We start from the raw sequence: 14126 nt of genomic DNA on the forward strand, positions 1-14126 counted from the left end.
AATTTGATCCACCAAAGTTAGAAAAGGAAAGAATATTCCAGGCAGAAGAATGATGGGTCCAATGGCCCTGAGGTGGAAAAGGATACTCTTGCTGTGCTCAGTTTCAAATGACTTCAGTCCTACCCAGCGACGCCACAGGAAACATGTCTGCAGAGTGCATTCTCCACTCATGCTGTCCACTGCTTCTGGCCATCAGAGAGGAAAGACTCTACGACCATCATGCCCCTTCAGTACAGAGGCCTCAAGGTGATGGTGACGCACTGTAAAAAAAAAGCCACACTGGCCTCAAGGACAATAAAACAAAACACTTATACGTACAGCTGCCCATCCTTCCGGGTATAAAAGCTGACAGATTTGATGGTAGCCACGACTACCACCATGCAGAGAGTCACAGGAACGAAGAGCATGATCACGTGTTTGGCACCATACTTCAGCGTAAGCTCCTCGTCCTCTTCCTCATCTTGCTCCACCACTGGCCGGGAGCTACCCTGGGGCCGTCCATTGGACAAGGGTTCAGGGGGGCCAAGCCTCCGCCTGTCGCTGTGCTCCTGTCGTTCTCTACTGTCATTCTAAAACAAAGAAAAACTTTTTCAGTAAATCAGACTCCCAGGAGAATCAAGGTATTTTTACGTTTTAGGGATGGGGGTCTCACTACATTGCCTGGACTGGAGTGGCCATTCACAAGTTTGATCCCACTACTACTATCAGCTCAGAATTTTGACCTGCTTTATTTCCAACATAGATGGGTTCAGCCTCCTTGAGCAGCTTGGTGGTCCCCCTCCTCCAAGAGGACACCTTATTGATGCTAACCTTATTGTTGACACCCAATTAGCACAGCTCACTACAGCCCAGAACTCCTGGGCTCAAACAATCCTCTCGCCTCAGTCTCCCAAGTAGCTGGGACTACAGATGAGTACCACCATGCTTGGCAGAATCAAGGTATTCTATATAAACAACAGAAAAGGGAACAATTAGACCGGGGATTAACAACAGGTCAGTCATGACGTGTGAGTTCTAAAAACCTGAAGGAAGAAAGAACCAATTCACAGGAAGTATGCAGATTAACAATCTAGGCTATTCATCTCAGGGCCTCCCTTCTACCTGGGTCTTGGGTTAGTGCATTCTCAACTGAACACACCTGCACTCATCCTTTGGGGTGTACTTTACACCCTGACACATGCACGAAACCTTCTTTATCTGCTGCAGCTGCAGGCAGAGTTTCCACACCTTTCAAATTTGTGAAGTGCCTTCTGATAGTGAGTCCATAACAGTTATGCAAGAAACCATTGTACCTTCGTTATTAATAAGACTTTACAATCCTTACAGTGATGTTCAAGTGCCCTCATTTCTTACAATTACATGTAAAGCTACAATTATCTCAAAAAAGTATCCTATTAAAAAGATCCTTGGCCGGGCTCAGTGGCTCAGCCTGTAATCCCAGTGCTTTGGGAGGCCAAGGTGAGTGGATTGCCTGAGCCCGCAGGTTCAAGACCCGCCAGGGCAACTTGGTGAGAGCTCATCTCTACAATAAATCAAAAAAAATCAGCCAGGCGTGGTAGAGCGGGCCTGTAATTCTGGCTCTTCGGAAGACTGAGGTGGAAGGATCGCCGGAGCCCAGCAGGTCGAGGCTGCGGTGCCAGGAGCGTGCCACTGCACTCCCAGTCTGGGCGACGGGGTGAGACTCCAACTCAAAAAAAAAAAGATCCTCAGAGAGAAACTAGGTCTTAAGCAATTCTGACGGCTCCTGTCTCTACCTTCCCCATGCCCAGTGTGTTCTGCACAGAGTAAGGGAATGATAAATACTTGATGAATGACTAAAGGGAATGAAAACCTTTCTTAATTCTACTTTCCACCTTAATCCAGATACCATCCTGTTACTTTACCCTTATTTTGAGCTTATCTTTTCCTATTCTTCAAGTCCAATTTCTTTTTTTGGTATCACAGTTCATGTTTTAAAATTCAGCTTTTGTAAAGGGTAGGGTGAATAACAAGAGCAACAACAATAAAAATAATAAGCAACTTGCCAGGCATGGGGGTGCACACCTATAGTCCCAGCTACTGGGGAGGATCCCATGAGGCTAGGAGTTCAAATCAAGCCTGGGCAATATCGTGAGATCCCCATCTCTAAGAAAAAAATAAACAAACTAAAAACAAATAAATAGATAAATAAAAGTAATAGGTGACAGGGGGGAAAAAAACAGGCATTTCTCCTTGTCTCATACAAGTAAATAGGAGATGAAAGTAGACTGACAGTCACTGCGGCTAGTCAAATGAATCTGATTAAGTTAGAGCTCTCTTAGAAAGGTCATCTGAGAACAAGCCACGCGTGTACCTAATTTCTGACTACACAGTATAAGTAAGGATTACCATAGAGTATTACTGTTATTCATTAAAAATACATTTCACATTTAATGATAGCTTAAAATGATTATCATGTGCCAGGGACTGTAACATGTACTTTATACCTAATTCTCACAATCATCTCATCATCACTGTACAGGTGAAGAACAGCCACGGCCAGGGAGTGCTACTGAGAGGGTGTAAACCCAGTAGGGCCTGATTCCAGAAATTAAGTTCTTAACTGCCTCTTAATCTGCCATTCACAACATGGGAGCTCTGCAGACTCAGTGTGAGCTGTGGGTTCTCTTTTATTTTACTTACAATATCTTCATCCCATAGGTTAATTATCAAATTCCCATGTCTCAGGTACTCTGCTGTGGCAACACTGAAATTAATTAGATCTAGACCCTGTCCTTAAAACTAATTTAAAGCTGGGCATGGTGGTGCATGCCTATGGTCCCAGATACTTAGAAGCCTAAAGCAGGATTGCCTGAGTCCAGCAGGTCAAAGTTGCAGTGTCCATGAGTGAGACTCCAACTCAAAAAAAAAAAAACTCAGCAAAAAACAAAAAACAAAAAACTAACTTAAGTTAATTTTAGAAAGGTTGTAAAGAATTTTTGCTTGCCATACCAAGGACTTTAGACTTTATCCTACAGATAATAGAAAGACATAAAAATTGTTAAGGTTGAGGAAGTGACACATCAGAGATTTCATTTTTAAGGAACTTGATTGATTGGCAATAAAAAATGAGAGATGTGGCCGGGCTCGGTGGCTCAGCCTTTAATCCCAGCACTTTGGGAGGCTGAGGTGAGTGGATTGCCTGAGCCTGCGAGTTCGAAACAAGCTCGGGCAACTTGGCGAGACCTCGTCTCTACTTAAATAAAAAAATTAGCCGGGTGTGATAGTGTGCGCCTGTATTTCCAGTTACTTGGAAGGCTGAGGTGGAAGTATCACCAGAGCCCAGCAGATCGACGCTGGAGTGGCCGTGAGCATGCCATTGCACTCCAGCCTGGGTGACAGAGACTCCAGTTCAAAATAAAAAAAAGAAAAAATGAGAGATGTATAAGAAAGACATTTCAGAAGTTGAATTAACAGAGCTTTGTTACAAATTATGTGTGAATCATTAGGAAAGAGTTGAGGCTGACTCGAGGTTTTTAGCATAAGGGATGAGGTGGGTAGTGACAGCACTGAGAGGGAAAAGGAACACAAGAAGATGAGCAAGCTGGAAGAGAGGAGAAACACTTTAGAGACTGCGGTGAACCTGGAGTTCCTACCACCAGGCAGGTAAGTGCAAAGGCAGTCAACAACAGGAATTCCAAGTTCAGAGGACAGCAGGAGAAAGTCAAGTCTCTATAACCTCAGAAATGGATGAAAGCTCAGGGAGAGTATAAAAGAAAAACAGCTGTGAAAAGCAGATGAGGAAGGAAAAATATGGAGAACAAGACCAAGGACAGAAGTGTAAATGAACCCTAAGCTGAAGCAGGTTATGGGAGAAAATCAGCAGAAGAGGCACAAGAGCAGGGGAGAGGGAAGAAAAGGCAGGATTACAACACAGAAGCCAAAAGCAGCACACAATTCAGAGAGGGGGCATCAGCAGTCGGGCATGATGAGAACTAAAAAGTCACTGACTTTGGCAATGGGAAGTTCTCCAGGGGTTTTACAAAAGTAAAATCGAAGAGGTTAATCAGATCATAATTCATAGCGGCCTGGGAATTGAATGGAAATTGAGACAGTAAAGGCAGTCATTCTTTGAAGTCAAAAAAAAAAAAAGGTTTGACAACAGAGAGGGATTCGAACTTGAAATAGTTAAGGGCTGTTAGAGACATACTTGCTTGAGATCAGAAGAAGAGACTGAGTATACAAAATGGGGGGATGATTACTAGTGGAATGGGGTAGGGGATAACAGAAGGGCATTATAGTTGGAATGTGTCCCCCAAAAGCTCCTGCATTGGAAACATTGTTACCATCGTGGTGGTGCTGAGGTGGGACCTCTGGGAGGTGACTGGTTGGTGGTCTCTGTTTGATGAGTGGATTACAGGTTGAGCATCCCTTCTCTGATATGTTTGGGACCAGGAGTGCTTCAGATTTCAGATTTTGAAATATTTGCATTATACTTACTAGTTAAGTATCCCAAATCCAAAACACTCCAATAAACATTTCCTTTGAGCATCATATGCTGGAGCTCAAAAAGTTTCAGACTTAGTAGCATTCTGGATTTCAAATTTTTGGAGTAGGGAGTCTCAACCTGTAATGTCATTATCGCAGGAGTGGGATGGTAATTGCAGGAATGGCCTTGTTACAAAAGCAAGCTCTCTCCTGCAAGCAGTGTCTTGCCCTTCTGCCTATCTGCCACGGGATGACCCTCTTCAGATGCCAGTGACATGCTCTGGAATTTTCCAGCCTTGAGAACCATGAGCTGAATAAACTTTTTTTTTAAATAAAGTATCCAGTCTGTGGTATTCTGTTATAGCAACACAAAAAAGAGTAAGACGGCCGGGCTTGTTGGCTCAGTCTGTAATCCCAGCACTTTGGGAGGCCAAGGCGAGTAGATGGCCTGAGCCTCCGGGTTCAAGACCAGCCTGGGCAACTTGGCGAGACCTCATCTTTACAATAAATCAAAAATCAGCTGGGTATGGTAGTACATGCCTGTAGTCCCAGCTACTTGGAAGGCTGAGGTGGAAGGATTGCCAGAGCCCAGCAGTACGACACTGGGGTGGCCGTGAGAGCCCAGCAGTACGACACTGGGGTGGCCGTGAGCATGCCACTGCACTCCAGCCTGGGCAACAGAGTGAGACTCCAACTCAAAAAAAAAAAAAAAAAAAAAGAGTAAGACAGAGGAGAACAAAAAAAAGAGAGAAGAGTGGCTTTATGAAGGTGCTGCCTTCCTCAGTCTGGAGTCAGGAAGTCAACTGTTTGACCACACAGAGAAAATAGTGATGAGCCCCAGTCCTACGAGGAATGGAAAGGAAACTATTCCAAAGCATACAAGGTAGGAACATACACATCACCCATCAAGAAAGTTCATTTTTGCTGAGCACAAGTCACCATAGTGGCCAAAGTCCAGCAGAATGGAAATGGCTACAGGAAGGTGAGGGCTGGAAGGCAGGGCAGACCGTGACAGACAGCAGAGGCGCAGGAGTGAGAGCTCATCCTTGTATCTTTCCAGAGAGGGAGAGGACTAAGACATGTGCTAAGAATGTTCCATCTGCAGTTAATGTTCAGCAGTTCAGTTCTGACCAACTTAATGGGTCGTTTAATGTTTACTATAACGAAAATACAAGTAATAATAGTTACCTATATAGTCTTTGATAATTTATAAAGCACTGTCACATTATCTCATTTATTCCTTTCTACCTTGAGAGGTTTTGATAGAAAACACAAAAGTAACTTGTCCAAAATCTCACAACCAGAAAACAGCAGAAGCAGGAATCAAATTCAAGCCTCTTGCTTCAAAAGCCTGTGCTTCTATGATACCATGCCATCCTATTAGGCTCCATGAACAGTTTAACTAGGTAAGTCTAGCACGTGAGAGGCAGACATATGCCTGTTCACAGCCCTCAACTGGATGTTCTGGTTTATGAACATAGCCAACCCAGCCCTGTCCTGCCCGAGGCTGATCACAGGATACTAGAGCACTGTTTAACTTAAGTCTCACACACACACACACACACACACCCCTCTTCTTTGGAGTACTGTGAATTCCACTTTTAAAACAGACTGTTTTCAGACATGGTGGTGCGCACCTACAGTCCTAGCTATTCAGGCCACTGTGATGGGAGGATGGCTTAAGCTCAGAAGTTGGAGTCTAGCCTGGGAAACATGGCGTGATCCTATCCTTAAGGGAAAAGAAAAACCTATGTTTTAATTTCTTATTTAAAAAAGTAAAATTTACTTGTTTAAATAGATGAAAACCCATGTGGCTCTAAAGTTAAAAAGTATTAGGCCAGGTGCAGTGGCTCAAGCCTGTAATCCCAGCACTTTGGGACGCTGAGGCAAGATGATTGCTTGAGCCCACAGGTTCGAGACCAGCCTGGGCAACATGATGAGATCTCATCTCGACAGTAAATCAAAAAATCAGCCTGGTGTGGTAGCAAGTGCCTGTAGTTCTGGCAACTTGGGAGGCTGAGGCGGAAGGATCGCCTGAGCCCAGCAGGTTGATGCTGGGATGGCTGTGAGCATGCCACCACACACCAGTCTAGGTGACAGAGTGAGACTCTGACTCAAAAAAAAAAAAAAAAAGCAGGATCTCAAAGAGATATGTGCACACCCATGTTCACTGTAGCATTATTCAGAATAGCCAAGAGGCAGAAGTAACCCAAAGCATACTGACAGGTAAATGGATACAGAAATGGCATATATATAAGCTACAATATTATTTAGCCTTAAATAAGGTAATTATGGCAAGGTGCAATGACTCACACCTGTAATCCCAGCACTTTGGGAAGCCAAGGCAGGAGGATTGCTTGAGGCTAGGAGTTCAAGAATAGCCTGGGCAACAAAGTGAGACCTCGGTTTTACAAAAAAAAAAAAAAAAAAAAAAAATCAAAAAATTAGCCAGGCATAGTGTCGTGCACCTGTAGTCCCAGCTATTTGGGAGCTGAGGTGGGAGAATTGCTTGAGCCCAAGAGGTCAATGACAAAGATTGAGATTACTGCCAAATTCTCACTGTTACAAATAAAGCGTCAATAAAAATTCTTGTCTGTATTTCTTGTGGTAATGTTTTTACAAGATAAATTTCAAGAAGTGGAAATGCTATGTCAGATTAGCTTAGGTTATATTCAATCGCTAGATTACCCCCAAAAGGCATGTGTATTCATAGATTCAATTGCCAACTTGTCTAAACTAATTAAACTCCCATGAACAGAATATGAGAAAGCCTATTTCCCCACATCCTCAGTACCCACTGAAGTTTTCATGTATCTCTGATTATCAGTAAGGTTGATCAACTAGCATTTCATGTATCTACTGCCACTTATATTTCTTCCTCCACATACACCGCTTGTAAACTTTGCTAATGATTCTACAGAGTTGTTCACATTCCTTCTGACTTCATAAGAACTCTACATGTATTAGGATACATCTGTCGTTGTGTATTATAACCCTTTGCCCTAGTTTGCCTTTTGCTTTCATTCAGGACCATTTTGCCACATATTACGTTTATACTGTTGGGCAGCTGAATATGAACTTAAGTGATTTCACAAAGAAAACAAAACCTTATTTTTACAACACCCCAAATGCGAATGGTTTTCAACACACACAACTATTAAGGGTCCACAAATATTGTATTATACTCTACTTTTTCCATCTAAAATTTCATGTATACATCTTCATATAATAACAGTCAACATCCCTAAAAGGTTATAATGCATTCCATCATGTTGATATACTTATAGCCTAAATACTATTTTCTTACTTATAATGAATATTTACATATGAGAAAAAGTATCAACCCTGTAAGATTTTAAAGACATTGTTTGGATTTCTGCAATTAGGAATGTGAGGCTCCTAAGACCGTAGGATAGCACTAGAAGAGGAGCTTAACCAAAGAACTGGCATGTTAAGTGGAAAACTTGAAAGCATTTACTAGTCACAGGCAATATGTTTCCAACAACACACAGAATTCCATTCAGCACCTGCCCATGCTTTGTGATCCCCTGGAGTAGAGATTTAATTATTCTAAAGTCAAAGAAGGTCATCATTTCCTGTAACGGCTGACATATCAGTTAAAGATAATATTTAACATTTCTGGGGCTGTTCTGCTAGTCTCGAGCCTAGAGTTTCTTAAATTATTAAGATCTGTGCCTAAGACTTATGACTTTACTTTCATGCAAAAGCTAGCATGTTCTTCTGGGGTCACCAGGATTTTAAGTTCCTTTTATCCTTAATCACTTTGACATAAGTTTGGAAAAACAAATTCATTACCATAGACAGTACAAGAACACTGTCAGCCGGGCTCGGTGGCTCGGCCTGTAATCCCGCGCCTTTGGGAGGCTGAGGTGAGTAGACTGCCTGAGCCCACGGGTTCGAGACTCGCCTGGGCAACTTGGTGAGACCTCATCTATAATAAATAAAAAATTAGCCAGGTGTGGTAGCGCACGCCTGTAGTTCCAGCTACTTGGGAGGCTGAGGCGGAAGGATCGCCAGAGCCCAGCAGCTCGAGACTGCGGTGGCCGGGAGCAGCCACTACACTCCAGTCTGGGTGACAGAGTGAGACTCCAACTCAAAAAAAAAAAGAACACTGTCAAAGTCAAGCACAGTGGCTCATGCCTGCATTCCCAGCACTTTGGGAGGCTGATTCAAGAGGAATGCCTGAGCCTAGTGGTTCAAGACCAGCCTGGACAACTTGGAAATAACTCGTCTCTACAATAATTCAAAAAATTAGCCAGGCATGGTGATGCATGCCTGTAGTTCCAGTTATTTGGATGGCTGAGGTAGAAGGATCGCCTGAGTCCAGCAAGTTAAGGCTGCAGTGGCCATGAGCATGCCACTGCACTCCAGCCTGGGTGACAGAGTAAGACTCTGACTCAAAACAAACAAAAAACCCCAAAACACTTCAAAGGCTGATTGGGCCGGTGAATTCAATTTAGTTTATTTATTTGCTTGGTTATTTAATTTATTTTGAGTTGGGGTCTCACTCTGGCTGTAGTGCAGTAGCACAGTCACAGCTCACCACAGTCTCAATCACCTGGCCTCAGGAGATCCTTCTACTTCAGCTTCCTGAGTACCTGGGACTACAAGTGTGCACCACCATGTCCAGTTAACTTTTTAATTTTTTTGTAGAGACATGGTCTTACTATGTTACCTAGTCTCAAGCTCCTGAGCTCAAACAATCCTCTCACCTCAGTCTCCCAAAGTGCTGGAATTAAGCCACTGCGCTAGACCTGAATCTAATTTAGTTTAAATTTAGATGACTCTTCATTTTTCTCTGAAAAATGAAATCAAACCTTTAAAGAGCTTATAGGTTTAATTTCTGTTTAATTATATACATTTCTCATACTCAAAAGAGGGACCTTCCATTATCTAGAAAATAAGGCTGGTTCTACCATTCAATAATTTGCTACAACTGAAGTTCTTTGCACTTAATGTTCCTAATTCTGAAAAGATACTGCAGCTGGCCTTCACTTATAAAGACTAGATACATTTTAATATAAATTTAGTAGTTAGAGGTTGCAGATTTACACAAATGTTCTTCAGCAATTGCTTTTATACAGAGAATCTTTATTGGTCTTTCAGTGATTACTACCTTAAGGCTTCTTATTTAGTTAACAAACGACTATTATTATTTTTTTAACTTTTAAATTTTTTTATTTTAAAATTGTGGGGTACAATTCAGGGTTGGGTACTCAAATATTCATCATGCAGGTACCCTTGTTGATGAGGTGTGCCCCTCCTCCCAGGCAGATTTTGACTACTGTCACTCCCGCCACCCTTTGGTGGGAATATAAACTAGTACAGCCTCTGTGGAAATCAGTGTGACAATTCCTAAAAGTTCTAAAAATCGACCCTTCATATGACCTGCAATCCTCCTACTGGGAACATTCCTGGAAAAATTAAAATTACTCTATGAAAAAGATACCTGCACATGTATGTTTATCGCAGCCTTGTTCACAATAGCAAGAACATGAAACCAACTGTGCTGCTCATCAAAAGAGGACTTGATATTTTCCATTTTAAATCAAAAAAAGCTGTTGGTAATTTATTTCCTTAAGGATTAGAAAATGTGGGTCAGAATAAACTAATATGAATAAAAATACTAAGTAGTCAATATATAAATCTAATCATTTTCCTCTAATGTCACTTTCCCTTTCTTTTTGTTTGTTTAAAGACAGGGTTTCACTCAGTTGCCCAAGCTGGTCTTGAACTCCTGGGCCCAGGCAATCCACCCACCTCAGTCTCCTGAGTAACTGGGACCATAAGCACGTGCCACCACACTGGCTTTCCATTTACTTTTTCACTCAAATACAAATGTTCTCAAACCATGGTCCCTGAATAAGAGGCACTGGTGAGACCTGGAAACTGGTCAGAGATGCAAATTCTCTGCCCATCCCAGACTGGAAAATCAGAAACTCTGGGTTTGGAGCCAAACAATTTGTTTCAACAATCCCTCCTGGGGAGTCCAAGGCATACTTCAGTTTGCAAACCATTACTCTAATATACATTCTATAAGACTTAAATTTACTTTCTGTATCTTAGAAAAACAACAAAGTCTCAGTTAACCCACATAAAAGATGTAAGTCCATACCAAATCAAAAAGAAGAATTTTCACTATTCTGAAGCCATTTGTAATTTCCTCTGGTTTTACTATATTCCTGTAATGTCAACAGAAATGAAATGAAAGCTGACTTTTTTTTTTTGAGTTGAGGTCTCACTCTGTTGCCCAGACTGGAGTGCGGTGGCACGCTCCCGGCCACTGCAGCCTCGACCTGCTGGGCTCCAGCGATCCTTCCATCTCAGCCTTCCACCTCAGCCTTCTAAGTAGCTGGAACTACAGGTGCGTGCTGCCACACCTGGCTAATTTTTTATTTATTGTAGAGACAAGGTCTCGCCAAGTTGCCCGGGTGGGTCTCAAACCCGCGGGCTCAGGCAATCCACTCGCCTCGGCCTCCCAAAGTGCTGGGATTACAGGCTGAGCCACCAAACCTGGCCTGAAAGCTGACTTCTAACAAAGAATTATGACAGGCCAAGGAAGAAGAGCTCTACCCATCAAATTCTGCAACAGAATAATAAATCCTTATAAATTATTTTAACAAGTACAGTGAAAATAAACCAAAGGATTATGACAGGTTACTAACTATAGAAAAGCTCCCAATGTTCTTGTAAGAGAGACTTTAATACTGGATCTATACAGTACACTTAGGAAACAAAGAACTTCAGTTGTTGCACAACTTGTGAACTTTGCCCTTTTTCAGAAATGGCTGAATCATGAGTCAGTCTCCTTCCGGTCTCCAGTCCCTACAGACACACCCAACCAACAGCAAAAACAAAGCCCACACCAGCTTCTCAACAGAGCAGAGAGTAAACTGGTAGAAAGCAGTAACTCCTTGAATTGAACGATACCTCTAAGGAAGCAGGACACACATTCCCAAGGAAAACATAAAGGCTCTTGTGACATGCCAAACTGTCACCTGACAGTTGTTTTGCATTAAAAACTGTAGCTCTGGCCCACATGGGGAAAACAGTGATGTGACATGGAGAAGTGGCAAAGACACACACAGAAGCTGTTCTCTGGCGACTGGTAAGATTCATTTCAGACTTCTCTATTTGCAGGCACAAAATTTAACAATTTTTCATGAGGAAAAAAACCCACCCAAAATTTTGTTTTTGTTTTTGCTGGTATATTTGTGTGGAACTAGTTTAAAGATATAGAGTAACCAACGAGCTCTAAAGGCAGCTCAAAATCGAGAACAGTTTTGCATGCAGGGAATTTACAACCTAGACAGGGTCAACAAGTATAAAACAACAATAACAAAAAAATTCCAAGAAAATAAAAGGCAAGACTATGCAACTACATCTCTCATTTGATAGTGGCATGAATTAAAATATTTTATTTTTTTTTGTTGTTTTGGGTTTTTTTATTTTTTAAAGATTTTTATACAGATTGGTTTTTCAGACAATCAAAGTGTAAAAGAGTAAGTCTAAAAACTTTAAATATGTTTATGAAAATTTTCTATAATGTATGATAAGCATTTTCGGTATTGTTTTTTCTTTTTTTTTTTTAGAGAGACAAAGTCTCACTCTGTCACTGACACAATCACAACTCACTGCAGCCTCCAGCTCTTGGGCTCAAGTGATCCGCCTGCCTCAGCCTTTTGAGTAGCTGGGACTACAAGTGCCACCACGCTCAGCTAATTTTTTCCCCCTTTGGAGAGAAGACAAGGTCTTGCTTTGTTGTCCAGGCTGGTCTTGAGCTCCTGGGCTCAAGCAATCCTCCTGCCTCAGCCTCCCAAAATGCTGGGAGTACAGGCGTGAGCCACTGTGCCCAGTCTAAGATTTAAGTATTTTTAAGTTGAGACTAACAGACACAAGTGAAGCTTTTATTGACAACAAGGGCATGATATAAACTCCAGTTACCAATAATGGTGCTCTCATAGACCCTGTGCTACCAGGTTTTTCGGTTTCTTTTACATCAGCAGCTCTAACTTCGCAACGATTTCAGTCATAGAGAAAACTCTGAATCCTTTTCCCCTTTCAACAGACATTCCCCAGGGAGCATACTGCTGTTTTGTGATCATTCCTCACACTAAAAAAGAATTTACTTTTTCAAAATCATTCTTTTTTTAAAATATAAGATAACTACGTTATAGAACATTTGGGAAATGAAAGAGGAAAACTACCAAGGTTACCTACCTTTTTCTTCTCTTGTTTTTCCAGAATAGATATAAGAGAATGAGGCTGAACATCAGCTGACTACACAGGAACTTCTAGAATAGTTTAGCTCAGTCCTCATAAGATAAGAAAAGCTTTTTCATATATATTCAGGGTTGCTAATCTACTACTGAATATTTTTCTTAAATTGTTTTTAACAGTTTTATAGAAAAAATACAAATAAATTTAATTTTTAAAAGCAAAGAATAACTCACTTACTTAAAACATGTAAACTAGGCCAGGCACGGTGGCTCATGCCTATAATCCTAGCACTTTGGGAAGCCGAGGTGAGAGGACTGCCTGAGGTCACAGGTTTGAGACTAGCTGGGCAACTTGGCAAGACCTCATCTCTACAATAAGTTGAAAAAAAAAAAAAATTAGCCAGGCATGGTGGTGTGTGCCTGTAGTTCCAGTTACTTGGAAGACTGAGGCGGAAGGATCACCTGAACCCAGCAGGTTGAAGCTGCAGTGGCTGTGAGCGTGCCACTGCACTTCAGCCTCAGTGACAGTGAGACTCTGACTCAAAATAAAAAAATGGCCAATAAGAATAAGAAGAAAAGTTAAACCTTATTAGCAATTAGGAAAGTACAATTAAAATAATAGGAGATACCATCTTAAGCTCACCAGATTGACATGTAATAAATCAGATAATAGCAAGAACCAGCAAGTATGTTAAAAAAAAAAAAAAAAAGAAAGAAAAAGAAACACTGCAATGCACTCTTGATGCACAACCACTTTGGAGAACATTGTGGCAATGTGTAACATACATGGTTTGACAATTAAGTTCACGAACTTGCCACCATGCACTTACATTGGCAGCATTGTACAAACAACTCAGTAAGGTTTCATAACCTTGGTATATCAGTGTTACACAGACGTGTTTGTGTTGACGTGGCAGTGTCTCACTGAGTGGCGTTCATTATTATTGTTGCATGTTTTTGTTTTTTTGGGTTTTTTTTTGAGTTGGAGTCTCACTCTGTCGCCCAGATTGGAGTGCAGTGGCCACTCCCGGCCACTGCAGCCTCGACCTGCTGGGCTCCGGCGATCCTTCCGCCTCAGCCTTCCAAGTAGCTGGAACTACAGGCGTGCGCTACCACACCCGGCTAATTTTTGATTTATTGTAGAGATGAGGTCTCGCCAAATTGCCCAGGCACGTCTCGAACCCACGGGCTCAGACAATCCACTCACCTCAGCCTCCCAAAGGCGCAGGATTACAGGCTGAGCCACCGAGCCCAGCATTGTTGCATGTTTTTGTGTGCCATCATAAGAATGCTGGAATTTGAATTACAGCAACAAACAGACATTAAATTTCTTGTTAAACTTGGCAAGAGTAAAGTCGGACTCGGTGGCTCAGCCTGTAATCCCACGCCTTTGGGAGGCTGAGATGAGTAGACTGCCTGAGCCCGCAGGTTCGAGACCCG

At 42.0% G+C, this 14126-nt stretch overlaps 1 protein-coding gene across 2 annotated transcripts in view; it reads right to left on the bottom strand.

The window, feature by feature from the left end:
- Positions 1-14126, bottom strand: part of PSEN1 (presenilin 1) — a 70593-nt gene that overhangs the window by 42302 nt on the left and 14165 nt on the right. For both annotated transcript variants that reach the window (XM_021718361.1, XM_008069585.2), the window contains one exon: positions 319-569. In XM_021718361.1, the coding sequence (XP_021574036.1) occupies positions 319-569 (251 nt within the window). The remainder of the gene's footprint in view (positions 1-318; positions 570-14126) is intronic.

The sequence above is a fragment of the Carlito syrichta genome, unplaced genomic scaffold (genome assembly GCF_000164805.1).
Source record: "Carlito syrichta isolate Samal-C Ts95f unplaced genomic scaffold, Tarsius_syrichta-2.0.1 Scaffold312129, whole genome shotgun sequence".
In the NCBI taxonomy this organism is placed as follows: Eukaryota; Metazoa; Chordata; class Mammalia; order Primates; family Tarsiidae; genus Carlito; species Carlito syrichta.